General features: G+C 60.4%; 2 protein-coding genes across 3 annotated transcripts in view; one reads left to right on the plus strand and one right to left on the minus strand.

Annotated features, from left to right (window-relative positions):
- The window catches only part of FLRT1 (fibronectin leucine rich transmembrane protein 1), a 74,124-nt gene extending 54,672 nt beyond the window's left edge, over positions 1-19,452 (plus strand). The window contains exons 2-3 of the mRNA XM_012777883.3: positions 5,577-6,531; positions 15,309-19,452. Coding sequence (XP_012633337.1) covers positions 15,358-17,382 — 2,025 coding nt within the window. The 5' untranslated portion in view covers positions 5,577-6,531; positions 15,309-15,357 and the 3' untranslated portion in view covers positions 17,383-19,452. The remainder of the gene's footprint in view (positions 1-5,576; positions 6,532-15,308) is intronic.
- MACROD1 (mono-ADP ribosylhydrolase 1) overlaps positions 1-22,337 on the minus strand; it is a 145,873-nt gene that overhangs the window by 86,710 nt on the left and 36,826 nt on the right. The gene's annotated exons all lie outside the window — the stretch shown is intronic.

The raw sequence follows: 22,337 nt of genomic DNA on the forward strand, positions 1-22,337 counted from the left end.
ATGAGGCCTCTTCAGGCGCCTGCCCACTCGTCTGCCCAGTGCCCGGGGACAATGGCACTAACCTGGCGGCTGTTTCTAGGCACCCCCTGTCGATCATCTGCATTGTGTGGGGGGTAGAGGACTTGGGAGCCTCCTGCCTCTCTAGCACCCTGACCTGGCAGAATGCGGCCTCCAGAGGCCCTAGACAGCAAGCACGGGGGTCTGTGGGCCTGGCGGGACAGGCGGGGGGCCGTGGGGACCGGCGGCTATGGCCCACGCCTGACTGGCCCGCTGGGCTCCTCTGCCAGCTCAGCACAGGGCACGGGAGTCCACTCCCAGCCACGTCTGCCCAGAGCTGCCCACACGTGCAGGGAGGGAAGGAAGGAAGGGAAGGAAGAAGGAAGGAGCGATGTCCCATGGTAGAAGTCTGAGTTTGCTCCCTGGAGGAAACTGTCCCAGAAGAGGGGCCCCTTGGGCCCCCCAGGGTCCCCTGCTCTGGGTGTTTCGGGCCTGTTTGCCCAGCGGTCCGTCTCCGAGGCCGGGCTCCGGCAGTGGTCCAGACCCGCTGGCTGGGTGGCGTGGGCTCCTGCAGCTGCCCACGGACTGGCTGGCACACTTGCTCACACACCCATCCCTGAAAGTCTGGGTTTTGTCAGGAAATGGTTTAATTAGCAGAGTGGAGGCTCGAAGGATTCGCACCACATAAGCAGGCTCTCTCGCCTCCGCCCCTTCTCACCCTGCTACGGTGCTGGGCCATGCTTGGTGCCAAGCCGGGGGAGTGAGAAGGGGGCTGGGTGGGGCCCATCTCATGAGCAGGAGGGAGGAGCTGGAGGCTCCAGACACGCCCCTCCAGAGGCCTCCCTGCTGCCCCGGCTCCAGTAGGCCTGGGGGCTGCGGGCCAGAGCTGGGCCAGGCTCGGGAGCCCACAGCAGGCCAGCCCTTCATTGTGCTCCCTGGTAATGCTCCCAGGAGCACTCCGCTGCCCTCCAGTGAGGAGAAGGCTGCGTGAACCCATTGAGTCCCAGGCCTGTCTTCAGGGAGTAGAGCCTGGGTGGCCTCCCAATCAGCCCCCTCCCTTCAATCCCCCCTGCTCACCGTCCCAGCCTAGGCCCCGCCCCTGTTCTGGGGACACCATTCCAGCCTCTCATTGGCCCCTCCTCTGCACCCTGGCACCCTCCAGGTCTCCATGCTGCAGCCAGGTGCACTTTCTACATTGTAAGTCTGGTCATGCTTCTCCTTGTTGGGGCACCCTGTGTCCCCACTGCCCTCGGTACGACCAGGCCCCTCCGCACGGCATTCAGAGCTCCCCCAAGGTCAGCCCCCTGGCCTGCTCCAGCTCAGATCACTGCCTCCACTGACTCAGGGCTTGGGACACCGCTCTTCCCACTGTACCTGCCTCTCCCACCTGCAAGCCTTTGCATATGCTGTTCCCTCAACCTGGAGTGTTCTCCCTGCCCCACTCCCTACTGTGCTGACCCTGTTACAGGAGCAGTCCTGGCCCCCACCATGGCAATGCTCCCTCTGCCCTGTGGCCCCGGCCCCAGCCCTCTGCTCGCGGAGAAATGAGCGTGGCTGTGGCAGTCCCCAGGCCCATGCTGGCACGAGCGAGGGATGACCCACTCTCTGCGATAAGAAAGAAAGGGACAGGCTCTATGGATGGCCGTCCTGGGGAGCGGAAGTCAGCAGCCACGGAGCAGACTCCAGGCTTGAGTCACAAAGAGTCTTTTCATCTAAAAAGGTCAGATTCAGATGCTGACCTCAGCCTGGAAGTCCAAAATGAAAGAAAGCCCTGAGTCTCCTCGTTCTTGCCAGCTCTGACCTCCTTACGGGGATCTAAACTCTGCCCTCTTTGCCACAGGGCAGCTCTGCCCGGGGAGGGGGTGGGCGTGTTCATTTAAAACGCCACTTGGCTAAGTCACCAGCCATAAAGCCCACCTGGGTTTCCAGCAGCACATACCAAGCACCTGATTAATGAGACACACATAAAAATCCATCCCTGAGAGCCATAGGTTGGAATGAAACAGGAGGGCTAATTGCTATTATAAGAATTAATATCAGCAAGCACCGACGTTCAAGGTAGCTGTGAGCTGTAAAGCTGAGCCGCTCCTGCTTCGGGTGGAAGCCCACGGGGCCCAAGGTGGACAGCGGCTCTGGAAGACAGACGGTGGTCAAGGGAGAAACCTGGCTGCACCTGCCCCACCCTGGATTGCCCCTGAGCTCACATGTGACTGTCATAACATGGGAGGACCCCAGAACCATAGCACAGTGTCATCTTCCCCAGCAAGCCCCTGTGATCTGCCCCCTCCCCCAGGCTGGGCAAGGTGGGGCTCTGGCTCCCCTGCCACCCCACCTGGGGCTCACGCTGTGGCCTATGCAAGCCACTGCCCTCGCTGCTGGACCTCAAGCTCCTGGAGGACAGGGGGCTGCTCTTTGGATCCCCGATGTCCTAAACAGTGCCCAGTGCATGAGTGAACTCAGGATGTTTGCTGGCGGGATGAAGGGATGAAGAGGTGGATGGAAGGCGGGATGGAGAGATGGATGAGAGAGAGATGAATGGGTGAATGGAGAAATGGAGGGAGGGAAGAATGGAGAGATGAGTGGATGGATGGAGGGAGGGAGGGAGGGAGGGAAGGAAGGGTACATGAGAGAACCTCAGTAGAACCCAGGACCTCTTGGTTTGGTGTTAGAACCCAGGGCCTCAGTGTTTGGTGGACCGTGCATTTCTGTTGCACTGAGTCTTGGCATGGTGCAGGGAGAAGGAAACCGGCCTGGAGTTTGGGGCCCTGGCTCTTCTGCAGGTTGTATATATAACCTTGGACAAGCCCCTCTTGCCCTTGTCAGTCTACACAATGGAGGTGGTCCTCCCTGCACTGCCAGCCGTGCTGGTTGTCCCAGGCTCAGGGGAGATGGCAAAGCAGAAATTACTGGAAAAGGGTAAGGTGCACGGCAAACGGCGTGTGTGTTTGGCAGATCCAGCCCAAACGCAAAGGGAGGTGAGAGATGTGGGAACTGGGCACTTGGCTTTCTTTTCCCCCTTTCAAATTTCTTTTAATTCAGTTGTGATGTTGCTTACAACAAAATTAAAATTGTATAAGCATCTCAAAGTACTAACAAATGGAATGTTTTATTATGTTGACCCAAAAATGGTTCTTTGGTTCCGAACGCAGAGACCAGACCCGGAGCCTACGGGAACAGGGGAGGCCGAGGCAGCGGGTGAGGGGAGGCTGTCCCGTGACCGGGTGCCCGGAGCCCGTGGGTCACCGGGGCCTAAAGAAGGGCCCTTGGTTACTGATCCCCTGGGACCCCACAGATTCCTTTTGTCCTTGGTTAACTTGACCCACCGACAGTCTACAAAGTCTGAGTGCAACCACTAACTTTGCACTGGGTGGTCTCCGCTCGTGCGAGTCAGTAGCGTGACCACTGGGGGCGCTGTGGCTCCGGCGGGAGGAGTTTGCCAGGCGGCCTCATTTACATATTTATTCCCGGGCCTCTTTTGGTTCAGTGAATGCAGGTGGCTACTAATGATCATCATTATGCACCCACACATGGGAAGAGCCACAGCGCTGCCTGGGAGCTCACACCTCCCAACCACTGCCAGCCAGGCTCACTTGGAAACCAGTCCACACCCCAGACGCCCGAGAGGCCCTGCTCACCCACGGCGGAGGCGCCCGCCCAGGAGCCCGGTGTCCCAGCGCGGCGGTTCCCAGGAGGCTGTGCAGGACCCAGGGAAGGGGGTGGGGGTGCAGCAGGGAAGGCAGACCGAGGATGTACAAAGCTGAGGGCACCTTACTCAGACCCTCGATTTTCTAAATGAGGAAGCAGAGTGAGGGGTTCACAGGATGCATTTATTAAGCACCGACTGTGCAAGGCACTGAGCTGGCGCTGGGGGATCCAGCCTCGGATCCTCCCTTAAAGCCAGAAAATTCCTTTCCCGATATTATGTCGTTGCCATCGTGGGCTGTGGGACCACGCACTCTGAGAGGCACCGCTGCAGGAAGAGAGAGGTGACGTGAGCAGATTCTTACAGGACGGGACAGTGCAGGGAAGGCTGGAGCCAGCTCAGGACCTTAATGAGCAGCGGTGGGAGACAGGGCTGTGGGGCCAGGCTGGGGCCAGGCCTTACGGGGCCTTGGAGACCATGCGAGCATCAGCTTATCCTGAGAGCTGTGGGAAAGGTCGGAGACAGACATGCCGGTGGGAGGAACCTGCCCTCTTACCGGTTCTCAATTCCAAGGCAGAACTCGGGTGGTTTCTGCCATGGGGAGGCAGCGGCCACGCTGGCAGGCGCTCCCGGGCTCCCCTGGGCTCCCGGGACACAGCTGCCATCCTCTCTAAATGCTGAGGCCCAGCCGCCCCCGCCCCCAATGGTAGAAAAACGATTTCCTCGCCCCGGCCAGGGAGGCAGATGACCTCACTGGACTTTTTCCATCTCTTGCTTTCATAGAGAAATTACAATTTATAATTGGATGAAATCACGCGGGTGGTAATAGCAATAAGGGCTGTGCTGAGCCCTCGCTGCCACCCCTCACGCAGGGACTCTGTCCTCATCTTCCCTCCCGTTCAGCCCCACCCCTTCGAGGAGCATTGGCCAGGCCCTGGCCGGTCAGAACTGACGTCCCATAGGGCTTGCTGGCTCTCAAACCTTCTTCCCCGCTTTGCCCTGTCAACCCCATCCTGGCCTGCACACACCCTTCCCACGTGCATTCCCTGCCAGGCCGGAGCCCCTGGGGAGCCACCCCCAGTTTAGGTGCTGGGCTTATTAAAACATGCACCCTAGATATCCTTGTTTTTATTTGTAACGGCCCCAGACAACAAGCACTTCTCAAATCAGCCACCTTCGGCCCTACAGAGAAAAGTGCCCAGATGCAGCTGAGCCCATCTGGATCCGATTTCAAACCAGAGCTGGCACTCTCAGATGTGTAATAAAAGCCCTTTTCCAAAGAGGGGCTCCTGCAGGGGGAATACGGACACCAGGGCACCGTGGGCCTTCCACATGCCACGCTAATGAGAGCTGATGCCGGGCTCGGGTTTTGTTTTGGATTCTGGGAACAGCCTGCCCTGCCCCCCAGGTCTCTAAGGAAGGGGAGGGAGGCTGGGGTGTGGAGGATGAGCCCAGCCTAGGACTCGGGGTGGGTGCAGGAAGGAGGCCAGGGACATGGAGGCCCAACTTCCCCGGTTCCCTGACGATCCTGCTTCCCACGGTGGGGAAAAGCAGTGCTTGTTCTGGAAGCCCAGGCCACGGTGGCCCAGTTGGAGCCTCTGAATGACATTTAGCAGGAGGAGCAGGTGCTGGGGAAACAGAGCCAGCTCTGGGCTGGGCGGGCGGCCCTGCACGGCCAGGAGCTTGCAAAACTTCATTCTTCTCTCCCTAGTCCTCCCATCCCCGGGAAACCAGGTAGCTGCGAGGAGCTCCGCGTGGCCGGCTGTTTGCTGTCTGGGTTTGAAAAGAGGCAGGAGATGGAGGAGAATAGTCCCAGCCCCATCTGTGGCTCCTGGCAAGGTGGCATTCAAGAAAACAGGACCCAGAGGGATGGGAGAATGCTGGTCCCTGGACTTCTAATTTCCTTGGGCTTAATCACTCGCATTGTTTTCGGCAGGTGAGCAGCAGGGAGTGGGCACACGGAAGGGCTCCTTTTTGGACAGACAAGACCAGGGAGTGAAACAGGAACAGCCCATCCTCCCCACCTCCGCAGCCAGAAAACCTTCTCTACAAACAGGAGCAGCGAAGCAGGACTGAGCCCCCCGCCCCCCACGCATCTTCTGGAAGGGGGGCCTGTGGGGCCCGACAGCTCGGCAGCACATGTCAGCGGCCCCAGCCCCTTGGTGAGCATCCGAACTCCTCGGCGGGAAACGGACCCCTCCTCCCCTCCGGAGACGCAGCCTGAGTGGCAGGAATACCAATTCTTTGGAGAGTGGCTCCCTCTCAGCTCTGTCACGCAAGAACGCTCCCCGCACCAAGCCCATTCTGCCAAGTGACTTAAAGGGATTAAAAAAAAAAAAACCTTGGTAAACAAAAAGGGGGTAAAAGCCAGGCAGAGGCCTTTCAGCAGAGGTGGCGGCCTACAGACAAAAGGGCAAGAGTTGAAAGGGGGCCGTGGAGGTAGAAGCGGCAACAGCCACCCTCCCTGGGCCGGGCGCCAGGCCGGAGGGCATGCCCAGGGAGCAGGGGGTCGGAGCACCCTCAGGCCGCCCTCGGAAGTCCCGGGGCTGCAGGGGCCACCCCTGTGCACCTGGCCCGCACACCCCTTACTCCGGGGCAAGACGCCAGCAGCACCTGCGGCCCGAGGCGCCCAAGATGCTGCTTGGGACTCGCAGCCTTGTCTGAACCAGGAGACAAAAGCACAGGATCTCCTACCCGCACCCCGGGCGCCCCGGCACCACCCACCACCCCTCGTCTGGGGTCTGTGCCCCGAGTGGTGTGCGGCCTGCTAGGGCCTCGGGCCAGAAATGTGAGCGCAGCCGGACACATCGCGTCCTGAGGGGCAGCTTCCGCAGCGGCCTCTGGAGCGGCACCCCGTCAGACCCAGAGGGCTCCAGGGCTGCAGCGAGGAGGTAAGGCTGAGGGTCGCGGGTCTGGAAGGGCTCTGGGGTGGCCAGGAAGGCAGCCAGGGCTCCTTGCACCCAGAGAGAGCGTCGCGTACAAGACAGCTGGGTCTTGACCCCCAAGATCCCCTTCCCAGACTGGGACACATGGGGGCCTCTCGGAGCTCCCTTGGTCTTCATCTCTACCCCACCCACGACACATGCAATTCATGCAGCTGGTGGCTTCTGCATGCCAGGTAAGGATTGTTTGCTACCTGGTGGCCAGGTGCTGCTGGGCCCGACCCCATATAGGCAGTGGCCCCTGGTTTTGAGCCCCTTCCTGCCAGGACTGCAGGGCTATGAGTTCTGCCCAAAGGGGACAGCAGTGAGGCCTGAGCCTGGGGAAGGGGCTGGTGGGGTGCAGGCTGGCGGGAGCTTTGGTGACCTGGGCCACTTGCCATGGCACCTGGTGCCCTTAAACTAGAGGGAGTCCACAGTCCTTTCCATCCAGGCCTGCCCTGCTCCACCAGGGAGATCCAAAGCCACCACCCAAGGTCCTGCACCTGGTGGCCACCATCTGTTGTTAAGAGGGGTGAGCTGCAGCCCAGAAACAGGCAGTGAGTGCCCCAAGGTCACACAGCAGGCCCCACGCCTCCCTCCTGGTTGGGGCGGGGCTGGGTTGGGAGCGGGGCCTACTCCTCCCGGAGGCCCCCACCTCCACCCCGGCCTTGCCTCCAGGACAGGAATAGGGCAACCTGGAACAGGCACCCCGCACAGGGCAGGGAAGCCCCAATTCATTACCAAGATGGAAAATGACACTTCCCCGCGCTCTTCCTCGGGAGAGGGGCTGATTTATGATTGCGCCAGAGCCCAGGACATCCGTCAGCACGGCGCAGCGCGCACGCCGTCTGCGGGGGCATTAATAGCCGTGTTATTAGCCACCGGCGTGAAAGATGCCCTGCGGATGGGCTATTTGCGGTTATTTATTATAAAGGCGAGCCAGCCCGGCAGCGGGGCCGCGAGGCGCCACGAGCTGCCTGAGCCCGAGTTGGGTCCCAGCAGCCCTTCCCCTCTGCCAGCAGGGTCTCTACTGTCCTTGCAGTCCCTAGGTGGGCTTGGGGGTGATTTCTGGGCCGAAGTCAAGCTGGTGGGGAGCAGCTACTGCCCCAGGTATTTACGGAGAATCTCCAGGGCGGGCCCTGCACAGGCTCCCTGCAAAAAGGGAAAGCAGCTGTGGGCCTGACAGCCTGGGTTGGGCCGGGGCCCTCAGGTGTGAGCCAGTGACCTTGGGCAGGTTCCTTCTGCTCCAGGAGTGTGCCTCCACTTGGTGCACTGGGGACACAGGCCCTGTTGCTGCCACCGCAGGAAGGAGAGGATTTTGTGAAGGGCCCGGCACATAGCAGGCCTCAGGCCCTGCCCGCTAGTGCTGATGCCCACGGGTGTGACCACACAGGGCTGAGGGGCTGCAGATCTGCTGGTAGGGGAAAGCAGCCACCCCCCAGACCCTGCGTGACTTGGGACACTATCCACCTTCATCTTCGCCACACCAAGCCCCTGGGAAGGGTTTGAGAGCTTGGTGGCGAGGCCCCAGGAGGTGGGTATTGGAGGGTGGTCTTTGGCTGCCAAAGGGCTGTGTCTTTGCCCTGGACCTGTCCCTTCCAGGCTCTGGACCTTAGCTTTCCCTTGTCTGTAAAAAGCAGACAATCTCTGAGGTCCTCGACCTCCCCATTCCAGGGCCCAGAGGGGCAGGTTCCACCCTTGTGTGCATCTGTGCGGCGAGAGGGAAGGGGCCAGACAGACCTGTAGCTGGGCAGTGCCAGGCTGGCCACCCTGTGTCAGGGGACAAGCCTGGACAGCCAGGAGTCTCCCTCTGGGGCTGGGGAGGCCCCGCTGGGAAGCTGAGAGGGGCAGTGAGAGACCTGGCAGGGGAAGAGCACCGGACGGCGAGTCCAAGGCCTGAGTTTGCGTGTGGCCTCTCCACCCACTGCTGCACAACCAGGCCAGTCCCTCTGCTGCTCTGGGCCACGGTGGTGTGGACACTGGGTCATTATGACTCCTTGGGTGGGGCTGAAGGAGGGCCAGCCGCCCTCTTCTCTCCCACTGCCCAGTCCTGGGTTCAGATTCCGGGGCCTCCCTCGTGGCACCTTCATTCATGCATTCATTCACCCACTCGTTTGACAGGTGTTTACTGAGCACCTCTGTGCCAGGCTCCGTGCCAGGCACAGGACCGCCCGTATCCCGACCTACGTGCTTACGTTCCAGCAGGAGGAGTCAGGCAATCCCTAAGCTGGTGATGGGTAAATAGGGGTCCCGCGGACAGCAGGGCCTGCCTCCCTGCTCGTGAGGGACGCTCACCCCTGCCGGGCCCAGCGCCAGGCCTCTGATGTGTGATCAGTGAGCATCGCCACCACCGGCCCAGCCTTTCCCAGCCACCTGCTCCTCTCTCGGCCCCTTGCGGCAGCTCGGGATCCCGCTGGCTACTGCAGACCCCGCAGCCCAGACCTCACAGCCGGGCCATGTTCTTGGGGATTGTCTCTCTCTCTCTTTTCCCCGGCACCCTAAAATAAAGGCCCTTAGGCCCGTCTCCTTCCTTCTGGAATTCCACTGCGCTTTCTCTTTTCCTTCCCAAAAGGAATTAAAGTCTCAGTCTAGGCAGCTTTACTAAAAATGGACACAGACAGAAATACCAGGTGCAGGAGCGTCTTATTAAATAATGCCGAGAGAGAGGCACAAAATTACATGCGTCTCCTTTCATCCCCCCCTCCTGGCCCTGAACAGTTTAATATCGAACACTGTTATCAATATAATTAACCTCCTAAGACACAATTTTAAAGTCTTGTTTTTTAAAGCGATTTACATTCTCTCAAGTTCAGGACATCCCGCCGCCTGGCACCGGCACCGCCCAGACGGCCTACGCGGTTAGGTGAACTCGCGGTGCATTTATAGTGGATTTGCATACCTGTCTGCAATTACTGCCAGTGATAACAGCTGATGCATAATGCATGCAGCATGAAATTAGAAAAATAATTAACTTTAGGTTTTAAAAGAATCCCCACCCCCCATCCTCTGTGCATTACAGGTTCTGAATGACACCAGTGGACAAGATCCGGGAGCAAAGTTGGTTGGGTGATGGGTGTGACTGGCTGGCACTACCCCCCTCCCACACACCCCACCAAAGCTGGGGTTAGAAGGTCCTTGAGGGTCATGGCATCCAGCCTCTGCCCAAAGGAGGTGCCTGTGGTGGGCTTGCAGCCCCTGGGGCATCTGCCCAAACTAGGGTCTGGAGAAACCACACCCACACCCAAGACTCAAGCTCCTCTTTTGCACCAAGTCCCCCTTTCGGTGCCGGGAAGGGCCTGGCCAGTGGGCAGCTGTGGGCTCAGGAAGGGACCTCACTCAGGGGCAGGGTGACTCCGTCCTCCACCCTATTTCCAGCCTTGCCTCCTTCTGAAGGCTCAGCCAAGAAGAGTGGGCAGCTGCCCCAGGGGGCTTTTAGGAGGGCTTTGGGGTCCCTCCTGGGGACAGGGTAAGGGCAGCTCTCCTTTCTAAAACCACCCGGGGCCTGTGCTGAGCACCCTGCACAGCCCCTCCCTGTCGTCCTCCTCCCAGGAAAGGGGATCCTGTCAACATGCCACAGGTGAGGAAACTGAGGCCTAGAGAGGCATCACCACAGGCCGCACCGCTGGGGCCCGGGAGGCCATCAGTGAGCCCAGCCCTGCTGGCCTCTCAGCCTTGCAGTCCAACGCCTCCTTCTGGGGCCGGGGCCCACCTGGAACCCCCTGCTTCCTCAAGGAGGGGCTGGGACTGCCTGGCCCCCCAGGGCACCCAGCATCAGGACGTCCCCATGTCAGCCTTTGCGTGACACACGAGAAGGAGAGCTGGGGCCGGGAGGCAGGGAGGCCCGCCCAGCCTTCCCTCTCCTGCCTGGGACCCCCAACTCCTGCCCAGCCTGGCTTCCTTCAGAAATGTGCCCCACCCCCGCCCAGCCCGGCACGCTCGTGTTCAGCTGTGCCCCCAACACAGTAGATGCCAACCCACACACAGCGTGCCAGGGCCTGCGACAGGCCTGGGTCCCACAGCTGTCCTCTGCATGTCATCCTCCCTGCGACTCCCCCAGGAGGACACCCCAGAGGGCCCTGGGCCTCTGCCAGCCCCAACTTGGTGGGATTTGGGGGACACAGCAGGGCAGAGCACTGGGAGGCCAGGGGTCCCCAACAGGGAGGCACCCCCCAGCTGGCAGGTGTTTGCAGATGTTGCTCAGCACCTCCTGCTTCTAGCTGGGCGGTGTGGGAGCCGCGCCCACAGCCGCGGAGGCTCAGGGAGCGGCCTCTACACGAGGCCGGAGGGAGGAGCAGTATCCGGCCTGGTGGGGCAGGAATGGGGGGTGTGCTGTGCCCAGAGGCAGCTCAGGTGGCGCAGTGGCTTCAGGAACCGGTGGCATGTAGGGCTCTGGGGGTGCAAGGTGAGAGCTGGCTGTGGGCCCCTCCCCACCCCTCTCCCCTCTCTGGGGCCACGAGGTGGGTGGTGAGGGGGCTGGTGTTGATGGCCCAGAGGCAGAGACTGCTGCTGTCACAGCTTGTGGGGAGGGGAGGGCTGACCTGCACAGTCGGTGGGGGTGGGGACATCTCAGCATCACAGGCTGATAGCGAGTCAGTCTACCCAGGAGGCACAGCAGCAGCAGAGGGTGAGGAAGGGGCCAGGAGAGCGGACTGAAGCTAGCCTGTGTGCCTGGGGCAATCAGAGCCTCAGCAGCTTTTAAGCTGGACACCCTCAGGAGGGGTACTTTGCCCAGGTTCCCATGTACGGGCCACTGTTATGATGAGGAAACTGAAGCTCAGAGAGGGCAAGCAACTGGCTCAAAATCACACAGCCTGGAAGTGGCAGAGGCAGGACTCCAGGTCAGGCTCCTTTGTCCTGGAAGGTGGCAGTAGCCAGCCACTGATAGAGGAATGCCTCCACAAAGGGGGGTCCTGGATCCTCCAGCAGGAGCCATCCTGACGATCCCCTCCCCACCCCGTGGCCAGCCTAGGATCCTGCTGTCAGTCACAGCCGGCCGGTCGTAAGTCACACCGCGCCGGAATCTGAGGGACCCATGCGATGACGACAAGCGATCCTGTAAAAGATGGGCGATTTACCAGGCTTAATTTGATGGCCACATAAACTGCCGAACAGACGAGGGAATAAAAGGGCAGCCAGGCACCCAGGCGATTAAAGGCCCCTCCAGCGAGGCATGCTGTCCTCCTCCCGACCTCAGGTCCCGCGCGTGCCTCCCGTGGCCTTGGGGAAGGGGCGGCTGGGGCCTCGGCCGAGATGGATGAGGCCTGCAGGAAAGGCCTTGGGTCCCTGCCTCCCAAACGCTTCTTGGTTATCCATCAAGCATCTCTGAAAGGTGCAATTTAGACTCTATTATGATGCTAGGGGCCTCTGGAGGCTAAAGACTGTGGCCGTGAGCAGGGCTGACGCTGGGAACAGATGTCCTCGCCAGAGAGTGCGGTGGCTGGCCGTGGCTTCGGCCTTCACAAGCCTTCTCCCTGCTCAGGGCACGGCCCCAGAACGGCTGAGCACAGAGGCCACCCGTGTCCCTTGTGCCAGGTCTGAGCAGCCGACAGACCAGGGAGGGTGTGTGTCCTCTGGCCAGATGCGGGGGGCCCTGGGCAGGGGTGTCCTGGGCTCAGACTGGACCCCAGAGCCTGAGGCAAGGCGGTCTTTGGACAGGCCTGTGCCTCCCTGTCGCCGGCACCCGCCTCGCCTTTCCGCTCGTGAGCAGGAGACGGGACCTCCAGGCTCCACAGCTTCGTGAGTGGTTCCGTGCAGAAGGGACAGAGCTGCAGCTGGAAAGCTGGGCTGGCTGTGACCCTGGACGAGCCCCTCACCTCCCTGAGCCTCGGGGGCTCAGCTGCAAAACGGGGGCTGAGGACCTGTGGGTGTGGCGGCCAGCCACAGGTTCACGCCCTGGGCGGGCCTCAGCATGATGTCGGGGGAGGGCGCCGGGCCAGGCCCAGCCGAGGGTTCGGCCAGCGCTTGGGTTTATCCTGCCCTCCGAAGGCATCCACTCTGCTGACAGCCCCGGGCTAGGCAGGGCAGGAGGCTTGTGGGCACCTCAGCGAAGTCTGAGAACCCTCAGCCCCGGCCCCAGGTCAGGCCCAGGTGGGCTGGGGACTCGCAGTGGTCAAGCACTGAGCTGTGGGGCAAATCCAGACTCCAACACCTCTTGCCAGGGGACCTCTCTGCACCTCAGTTTCCTCATCCACAGAATGGGTCAATAATAGTTTCTCCTTTGAAATAGTTAGCAAACATCTGCTATGTATCAACCACTGGGCTGGGCCCCGAGGGACAAACCATTGAGTAAGACACACAACCCCCCCTTTCCCACCCTTATAGAGCTTCTAGTGGGGACACAGACAACAAAAAGAAAGTAAAATATATGGCCCGTTAGTTAGTTGGTGGTAGCTACTACAGGTAAGCGGGGAGTGGCGGGGAGGCATTTTCTGGGGGTTGTAATTTCTGACGGGGTGGCCAGGAAAGGCCTCACCTGGAGGAGGGGAGGAATGAGCAGGTGCATCTGGGGTGAGTGTTGGGGATGAAGGGATCCGCATGTGCAAAGGCCCAGGGGCGCCAGGGCGGGGTGTTCCTGGCTGCTGCTGTCAATGGAGGGCTGTGTGTGGGGGAATTTCTCCAGGGGACTGCCAGGGGAGGGGCTGGAGAGCAGGGTGCAGAGGTGGGGGGCAGGGCCTCAGGTAGGAGTCACCAAGGAAACAAAGACAGGGAGAGAGCTGGAAGCGAAGGCCACCCCCACGCCTGTCCAAGGGGCTGAGGGCTGAGGGTCAGTGGTGTGGCAGCCACTAGCCTGGGCGGGCCGAGCTCTCCAAGCTATTCGGAATATGCAGGCAGGTGTCCGCAGCCCCCAGGCCAGTCAGCGCTGGGGTGAGGGGCTCAAGCTGGCTCCCCACTTTGGTGCTGGGGACCGCCTCACCAGCCCCCCTTTCCCTGGCTCCCCCGTTCCCCGCTTTCTTCCCTCCTGCTCGGTGGGCAGGCCCGGCACCTTCCCCCGCAGTCTCAAGCGTGTCCAGCTGGGGTGTCCTTGGCTGGCCCCCGCCCTGCCCTGGATCCACCTCGGGGACAGAGCTTCATGCTGCCAGCAGGCCTGAGTGGGGTGGGTGACGCGGGAGCTCTAGAAGGCCCTGGGGCGGCTGGGCAGACTGAGGGAAGGCCCCTGATCGCACGGGAGTGTTGAACACGCAGGGTGACAGCAGGGGCACTCGCCGAGGTGGGGCTGTCCCGTCCTTGGGTGGTCACCCAAGGTCACCCACGTGGCTTGGTCACCAGGCAGCCCCCAGAACGCTGCAAGCCTAGTGGTGGCCAAGATTCTGGCCTGCACCAGCCAGGCGCGCACAGTAGATGCTCGGTAAAGATCTGCTGGATGGGTGCACACATGGACGGACAGACGCACGGCTGGAGGACGGGCAGAGCAGAGGGAGGCTCTATTGGGAGCACCAGGAAGACCTGCAGGGGGGATGACATTTGAGCTGGGTCCTGAAGGGTGAGGAGCACTTTGATCCCTGAGAGGAGCAGCCAGGGGACGGAGGGACGGAGAAGAGAGAGGTCTGGCCTGGCTGGGTCCCTGGGGCGCGGGAGTGAGGTCCCCAACCCCCTGAGCAGGTGCCGGCTCTGCTCCACACACCAGCGCTGCTGTCCCAGGCCGGGGCTCAGGCTCCGAGGGGCCACGTGTCCCACATTGAGAAGCCGTCATGAGTCCAGAGTTCACAGTAGACATCTGCCAGCCACATGAAGACACCTTTCCCACTGAGGTTGAAAGATAATTTCTCTTTAATTGATTTTTTTACCACTATGAAGAGTAAAATAATATAAGAAAAAATCCATGCTGCAATTTTTCCATTTGTGAAAACCGAAATTACACCTTGCAGACAATTCCCTCAGAGCGCGAACACCTCCCGCCTTTTATTTGTCTCATTTCTTTAGATGCAAGAACACAGATAGCTTTTTTTTTTTTTCCTATGATAGCTGAAAGTTTATGATTTCAGAAGGGGGCAAGGTGTGGGACAATTTCCTACAGAACACAGAGCTCGGGAGGCTCCTCTGATGAAAAGAGGTTTCTGTAAATACACGAGAAAGCGGCTCTGTCGACACCTTACTCTTCTGTCTGTAAAATGTACGAGTGACAAACAGGACGTGTTGTTTTAACACCAGACAATGAGGCTCGGTGCTCTCCGCTGCTCACCGGTGATGGCGCTGGCAGCTTCCTGCTCACCAGCTCTGGTGACGCCCCCGTTCTGAGCTCCCAGGCCTCCCAGAAACAAGCTTTCCCTCCGAACCCCGGGTCCGAGCCAGAGAGCGAGGCATGCTCCCTGTGCCAGTGGGAAGTGGCGGCTCTGAATCCATAAAACACGCCCATCAACACTGACCGGCACCGTTAGCATTGGCCGTAGAGATGGCTTAGTGTGAAATCTTGAGAGAAGAAAGCAGAACTGCAGCGTGGCTCTCGCTCCATCAACCCCCAGCCCCCGATACGCTCCAGGAGGGCGGAGGCAGCGTCCGTCTCATTAACAGGCAGCGTCTGTTAAAGAGGTTTAGTGGTTGCCAGATGCCGTTAGCGTCAGACCTAGCCGGGGCGATCACCTGTGGCGCAAACTTGGCACGAAAAGGGCCGTGCCCCACAGCTCACCTGGGCCTGCAGGACCCAGCTGCGGTCGGCCACCCCCAGGCAGCAGGCTGGTGGGTGCGCAGCCCCTTCCTTGCGCCGCTGTGGCTGTCCCACTCTCACTGCACCTGTCTTGTGCTCCCTGCAGGTGTCAAGGCTCCAGGTCAGGTGGGGCCGGGCTCCCCCAGTCATCCACCATGGTGGTGGCACACCCCACTGCCACTGCCACCACCACGCCCGCTGCCACCGTCACGGCCACCGTTGTGATGACCACGGCCACCATGGACCTGCGGGACTGGCTGTTCCTCTGCTACGGGCTCATCGCCTTCCTGACGGAGGTCATCGACAGCACCACCTGCCCCTCTGTGTGCCGCTGCGACAACGGCTTCATCTACTGCAACGACCGGGGGCTCACCTCCATCCCCGCCGACATCCCCGACGATGCCACCACCCTCTACCTGCAGAACAACCAGATCAACAACGCGGGCATCCCCCAGGACCTCAAGACCAAGGTCAACGTGCAGGTCATCTACCTGTACGAGAACGACCTGGACGAGTTCCCCATCAACCTGCCCCGTTCCCTGCGGGAGCTGCACCTGCAGGACAACAACGTGCGCACCATCGCCAGGGACTCGCTGGCCCGCATCCCGCTGCTGGAGAAGCTGCACCTGGATGACAACTCCGTGTCCACCGTCAGCATCGAGGAGGACGCCTTCGCCGACAGCAAGCAGCTCAAGCTGCTCTTCCTGAGCCGGAACCACCTGAGCAGCATCCCCTCGGGGCTGCCCCGCACGCTGGAGGAGCTGCGGCTGGACGACAACCGCATCTCCACCATCCCGCTGCACGCCTTCAAGGGCCTCAACAGCCTGCGGCGCCTGGTGCTGGACGGCAACCTGCTGGCCAACCAGCGCATCGCGGACGACACCTTCAGCCGCCTGCAGAACCTCACGGAGCTCTCCCTGGTGCGCAACTCGCTGGCCGCCCCGCCCCTCAACCTGCCCAGCGCCCACCTGCAGAAGCTCTACCTGCAGGACAACGCCATCAGCCACATCCCCTACAACACGCTGGCCAAGATGCGCGAGCTGGAGCGGCTGGACCTGTCCAACAACAACCTGACCACACTGCCCCGCGGCCTGTTCGACGACCTGGGCAACCTGGCCCAGCTGCTGCTCAGGAACAACCCCTGGTTCTGTGGCTGTAACCTCATGTGGCTGCGGGACTGGGTGAAGGCGCGGGCGGCCGTGGTCAACGTGCGGGGCCTCATGTGCCAGGGCCCCGAGAAGGTGCGGGGCATGGCCATCAAGGACATCACCAGCGAGATGGACGAGTGCTTTGAGACGGGGTCGCAGGGCGGCGCGGCCAATGCAGCCGCCAAGACCACGGCCAGCAACCACGCCTCCGCCACCACGCCCCAGGGCTCGCTGTTCACGCTCAAAGCCAAGAGGCCGGGGCTGCGCCTCCCCGACTCCAACATTGACTACCCCATGGCCACGGGTGACGGCGCAAAGACCCTGGTCATCCACGTGAAGCCCCTGACGGCAGACTCCATCCGCATCACGTGGAAGGCCTCGCTCCCCGCCTCCTCCTTCCGGCTCAGCTGGCTGCGCCTGGGCCACAGCCCGGCCGTGGGCTCCATCACGGAGACCCTGGTGCAGGGGGACAAGACGGAGTACCTGCTGACGGCCCTGGAGCCCAAGTCCACCTATGTCATCTGCATGGTCACCATGGAGACCGGCAACACCTACGTGGCCGACGAGACGCCCGTGTGCGCCAAGGCAGAGACGGCCGACAGCTACGGCCCCACCACCATGCTCAACCAGGAGCAGAACGCCGGCCCCATGGCGGGGCTGCCCCTGGCGGGCATCATTGGTGGCGCCGTGGCTCTCGTCTTTCTCTTCCTGGTCCTGGGGGCCATCTGCTGGTACGTGCACCAGGCTGGCGAGCTGCTGACCGGGGACAGGGCCTACAACCGGGGCAGCAGGAAAAAGGACGACTATATGGAGTCGGGGACCAAGAAGGATAATTCCATCCTGGAAATCCGCGGCCCCGGGCTGCAGATGCTGCCCATCAACCCGTACCGCGCCAAAGAGGAGTACGTAGTCCACACCATCTTCCCCTCCAACGGCAGCGGCCTCTGCAAGGGCACGCACACCATCGGCTACGGCACCACGCGGGGCTACCGGGATGGCGGCATCCCCGACATAGACTACTCCTACACGTGATGCCGCCGGGCCCGCCCCAGCCCCCGCCCCAGCCCCCGCCGTCCTGGTGCGGCCACGCGGCTTTGCCCAGCCTGCTGCAACCCCAGAGAGCAAGGAAAAGAAACTCCACCGATGACCTTCCCGGCAGAAAGCGAAATCTGGGGAGGGTTGACGACGATTTTGTAGAACACAACAGTGGGGAAAAAAAAAATTTTTTTTTTTAAAGAAGAGAAGGCAGGAAGGAGGGAGATTTGACGTTGTTGAAGACATAATTTATCCCCAGTGATGCCAGCTGGGGAGGGAAGGACTAAAAATAATATCGCAGGAAGGGTGTTTTTTCTTTTTTTTTTTCCTGAACTGGAAAGACACTACCTGTACAACGTCCGTGTGCACCTCACGCTCTGTTCAGGGCCGCCACAAAGGAACGTCGGGAGAAGCCGCCGCCACGCCCAGCCCCCGCGCAGCCCTCCCGCCGCCCGGCTCGCCGGCTCCTCCGCGACGGAGGGTTTACAGGCTCCTCACAAAGGAGAGGGGAAGAAAAGATCTTCTGCTACGGAGATATTGTCCTGAAATCTCTTCCCTGGTTTGTTCCGTACCACTTCCCTTACAGATTTGCAGAAACATGGCGTCTTTCACTGCGTTCTTTGAACAATCATGTAGTCAATTAAAAAAAACAAAAACAAAAACAAAAAAACACCAAACTCTTTTTCTCCCTATGCTGAAACCCTCCTCGGTTCCGGGCAACGTACTCCGCAGGAGCCGAGCTGGAAGCCACCTGGAGGTGCAGCTGTCCGCCTGTCGCTGGCTGGGTGGCGTCTCTGAGTTTTACAGACAGGTAGACAGAGCCGACACTCGGTCCTTACCATACTTCTTGGGTCAGTTCTTTCCATTCCCTGAGACAATAGATTCGCAAAAAAAAACATTACTTTCTCCTGGGAATCATTGCGTAAGTAGACAAGGTGCTGGGCATGGGAGTGAGGCGGAGGGTGGAGACACAGTCTCCCGGGCACATGGCTGCTCCTAAAGGCCGAGGCATGTGGGTCCCAGACCGGTGGCTTCGGGAGGGGCAGGGCAAGGGCCGCCTTCAGTTCCGTCCTATCTCAGCTTGCCAGCACCCCCGTCTCCCTCCCCGCTCTGCCCCCAGACGCAATCACCTTAACAGCACTGTCTGAGCACTTAGTATGTTCTACGCGCTTCCTCCTGGGACACGTAATTAGTGCAGAAATGGGTTTTTCTCTTTAATATCAGCTGATTAAACCAATTGGTTTCCATGGCTGCTCAAACAAAGCCCCCCAAAAAGACAAGAAAATTATCAGGAAAGCCCTGGGTGACAGCAACCCCTCCCCCCGTGCCTAGCCCTGGGACTCTGCATTTGGGAGGGAGGGACCAGATCTCCTTCTAAAAATGCCGGCCTCCGGAAGGGCACTGACCTGGCCCTCGGGGAGTTAAGGTTTCATTTCCTCCCTCTGGAATCAACGTGGCTATCACTTATCAGCCGACAGTGCAGTGTCGTGGGCCAGGAGATTAAAGCCACGATGAAATAATAGCCGCGACTCTGGAAAGGGGAGAGGAGCGGAGCCTGGGGTTCTGACAGTGCCTGCGTCCCAGCGCTCGGGGAGCTCGGGTCACTGTCTGTCAGCACGCGCCGCGTGTCCTGCGCCGGGGAAAAGCGCGGTTGGAGCGGAGCCGCTGGTCTGAGGGCAGGAGGATGAGAGGGCCCCGTCCCTGGCGGTGGTGTTTTCAAAAGGCCTCCGCCACTCGGACAAAAGCAGAGGCAGAAGAGGAGGCTGGGCAGTGGTGGCATGAAAGGGTCCGACCGGCCCTTCAGCGAGGAGGTGGGGCTGGGCCAAGCGATGCAGCGGGGAAGTGGAGAGAGACGAGACAGCCCCACCCGGGCCTGTCCCACCAACCGAGCCCCCGCTCTCCAGCCCCACCGAGCCGCCAAGGCGCGTGCACACGTTTCATTCCAAACTAGACCTTTGTTTCCTTTCTCTGCCTGAATCGTCTTCTCATACAATGAGGTCGAAGAGAGAAAATTTCCCAAGCCTTAATTTCAGGTCCTTGCTGTGGGCCGCAGGCACTCCCCCACCCCCCCACCCCGACACAGCCCGTTCCTAGCAGTCCAGGAAGGAACAGGGGCCCTCCTGGGATGGCTGAAGAGCTAGCTACCCAAATCCCTGGCATAGCACTGCCAGCAAGCTCCGTCCCCGCCTCAGCCAGGTCCCCCTCTCTCCTTTCCCCACCCCAGGTAGGAGGTCAGATCATGCCCTTTGGTCGCTAAGAAGGAATATGGGGACAGCAGGTGGCCTAGACCATGAGAGCTGCCCGGGAAGGCCCGGCTTGGGTGGGGCAGGTGTGCGGAGGACCTAGCGCAGGAAGGCAGAGCAGAGCCGAGACCAGCCCCGGCCTAGCCACGCTCTCCAAGGCCAGGCCCGGGTGATGAATGTCCCTCCCCCACCACAGAGCAGGCCAGGCCCGCAAGAGCCCTGCCAGCCGCCCAGAGGAGCCTGCTGGGCCTGAGGACCCCGTTGTCTCCTGCTCCTGGTACTAACAGGGCTCGGCCCATCTCACCGGAGAGCCCAGCCACCCCTGTTCCCTGGAGCTCCAGGTGCCCACAAGGGTGGACGCTCCACCCAGCCAGGGCCATGGGGCTGGGGTCTGAGAACGGCTTCCCCACCCTTCCAGGCCTTCCCATCCCCATGCTTTCCAGGGGACTTTCTGAGAGTAACCCCTAAATGTCTGCTGTATCACAGACCCCCAAGCTAGGGGGCAGGGCCTACATCCAGGGCCCCCCCCTTCACCACCCCGCTGTCCAGCTCCTCCCAGCTGGCCCCGTAACACAAGATGCTCCAGGACACCCGGCCTCCCGCCCCTTACATGTGCGTGAGGACACAGGGCCTAGCATGCCACCTGGCGCCTGTGTAAAGTCTCCCTCCTGGGCGAGGCTGACACTCCTAAGGGGAGCTTCGCTGCTAAGCTGACCCTCACAGCCTCTAACCAGCCAGAACCCCCTCAGTGGCCTCCGTGTTGATGAGTGTATTCTGTGGCGTTTAAGGCAGGTTTAGAGTTGTAAAAGGAAAAGGCCCACGACACTCCTTTGGTTAAGTGGTTTACCTTTCATGGTAATTAGATGTAGTGATTGGAATCTCTTTTCTATTACATGGCAATTTTCCTTTAAATTTCCCCTTACAAAAAAAAAAAAAAAAGGAAGGAAAAGGCAAGGAAGGAAAGAAGATGGCAGGGCGGCGAGTCATTTGCATTTTGCGAATGAGGCCTCTTGTAAGCTCAGCTCAGGCATGGGGCCCAACGTATGGAATGCTTAAGAGATTACTAAGAATAAAATCTATTAATTAGTCATACTCAATTCTGCAGACATGATGTGCATCAAAAGCTGCTTTTCTTCCCTTTCTCCTTCCCCTTCCCTCAGCCTCCCATGCTCGGGTTTCCTGGACCACCCCCACGTTAGCATGGTGCCCCGGGGGAGGGCCTCCCCCACCCAGGGCCGGGCTGCCAGGTCTGGAGCAGGAGCTGGGACACCCCTGGCTCCTTCCCTGCTCTGGGTGATGCTGGCAGGGGAGGGGACGGCCCCTGGGAAGATGGCAGCGGCCAGGGAAGGGGCCAACCTTCCTTTCCTGAAGCCTCTTCTCCCTCACGAGGGTACTGGGCTGTCCTCCTTCCCCCGGGGGTCTAGGAAGGGCTCCCGCCCAGATCGGCAGAGAGCTGAGGAGGGGCTCGGAGGTGTTTCCAGACAGGTGCAGAGAAAGTGTGTCTGTGAGTGCACTGCCTCTGTTTCCCCTTCTATAAAGTGGCAGTGCTCCAAGGCAGGGTCTAGAGCAGGGGTCCTCAAACTTTTTAAACAGGGGGCCAGTTCACTGTCCCTCAGACCGTTGGAGGGCTAGACTGTAGTTTCAAAAAAACTATGAACAAATACCTATGCACACTGCACATATCTTATTTTGAAGTAAAAAAAAACAAATGGGCAAAAACACCCGCATGTGGCCCGCGGGCCGTAGTTTGAGGACGCCTGGTCTAGAGTCACTCAGGAAAGCTGTGTGCTCCAGAGGCCAGGTGGGGCCCCTCCCGTCTGCTGTTCTGGAAGGTTCTAGTTGGTCCAAGGCAGGCAAGGGAGCCCTGCAAGGTCTGAGGGGCTGGCCCAGAAGCTAGACCGAGGAAAGGAGGGGAAGGAGCAGAAGTCAGAGGCACATTCAGGACAGCCCCCTCCAGCGGTAGCTCAAGCCCCAAAGCTAACCCGATCCGGAAATCTGCTTCCGGCTGCACGTGCCAGAGAGGACAGGGCTTCGGAGCCTCTTGCCCATGCGAAATACAACAAGGAAAAGTGGATGCAGCAGACGGGGAACGAGTGGCTAGGGAGTCAGCGGGTAGAGCCTGGCAGTCCCCAAGGTAAGGGGCGCGGTGGCCTGTGCCCCCAGGGGCCAGCCGCGCTGGCAGCCAGCCCACCAGCAGAGCGCTGTGGGCGTCCACACACCCTCGTGTCCTCACACTTGATCCGCACAGGTGACGATGGCACCGCCTGCCCCTGGACGGGAGCCAGGGTGCACCCACAAGCAATCCACAGCCCGTGTGCACGGGCCTTCCTGAATGCAGAGAAGGGCATTTTTTTTTTCCTAAAGAGGGATGAAAAGGCTCCAAAATGCAAATCATTACCGTTTACAACCAAGCGAGTCTGCTAAATTGATTAGGAGAGATTAAACTCGTTGGAGGTTAGGGAAAGAGGGATTTTTCATGGTTTAGGAACCTGCCCCAAGTGGCTATCCACACGGCAGGGACTCTCTGGGCCTGACCGGGTGGGGGAATGAGGGAATGAGGTGGGGGTGCCTGCCCCTGATCGGCTCCCTGGGCAAAAGCTCCAGCCAAGGCCCTCATGCTCAGGCCCTCCTTGGAGAGAAGGGCTCTGGAGCGTGGGCTTTTCCACTTCCTTTCTGTTCCGGGTGGGTCTGTGTCCAGTCCACTCTCTG

The sequence above is a fragment of the Microcebus murinus genome, chromosome 4, assembly GCF_040939455.1.
Source record: "Microcebus murinus isolate Inina chromosome 4, M.murinus_Inina_mat1.0, whole genome shotgun sequence".
Lineage (NCBI taxonomy): Eukaryota > Metazoa > Chordata > Mammalia > Primates > Cheirogaleidae > Microcebus > Microcebus murinus.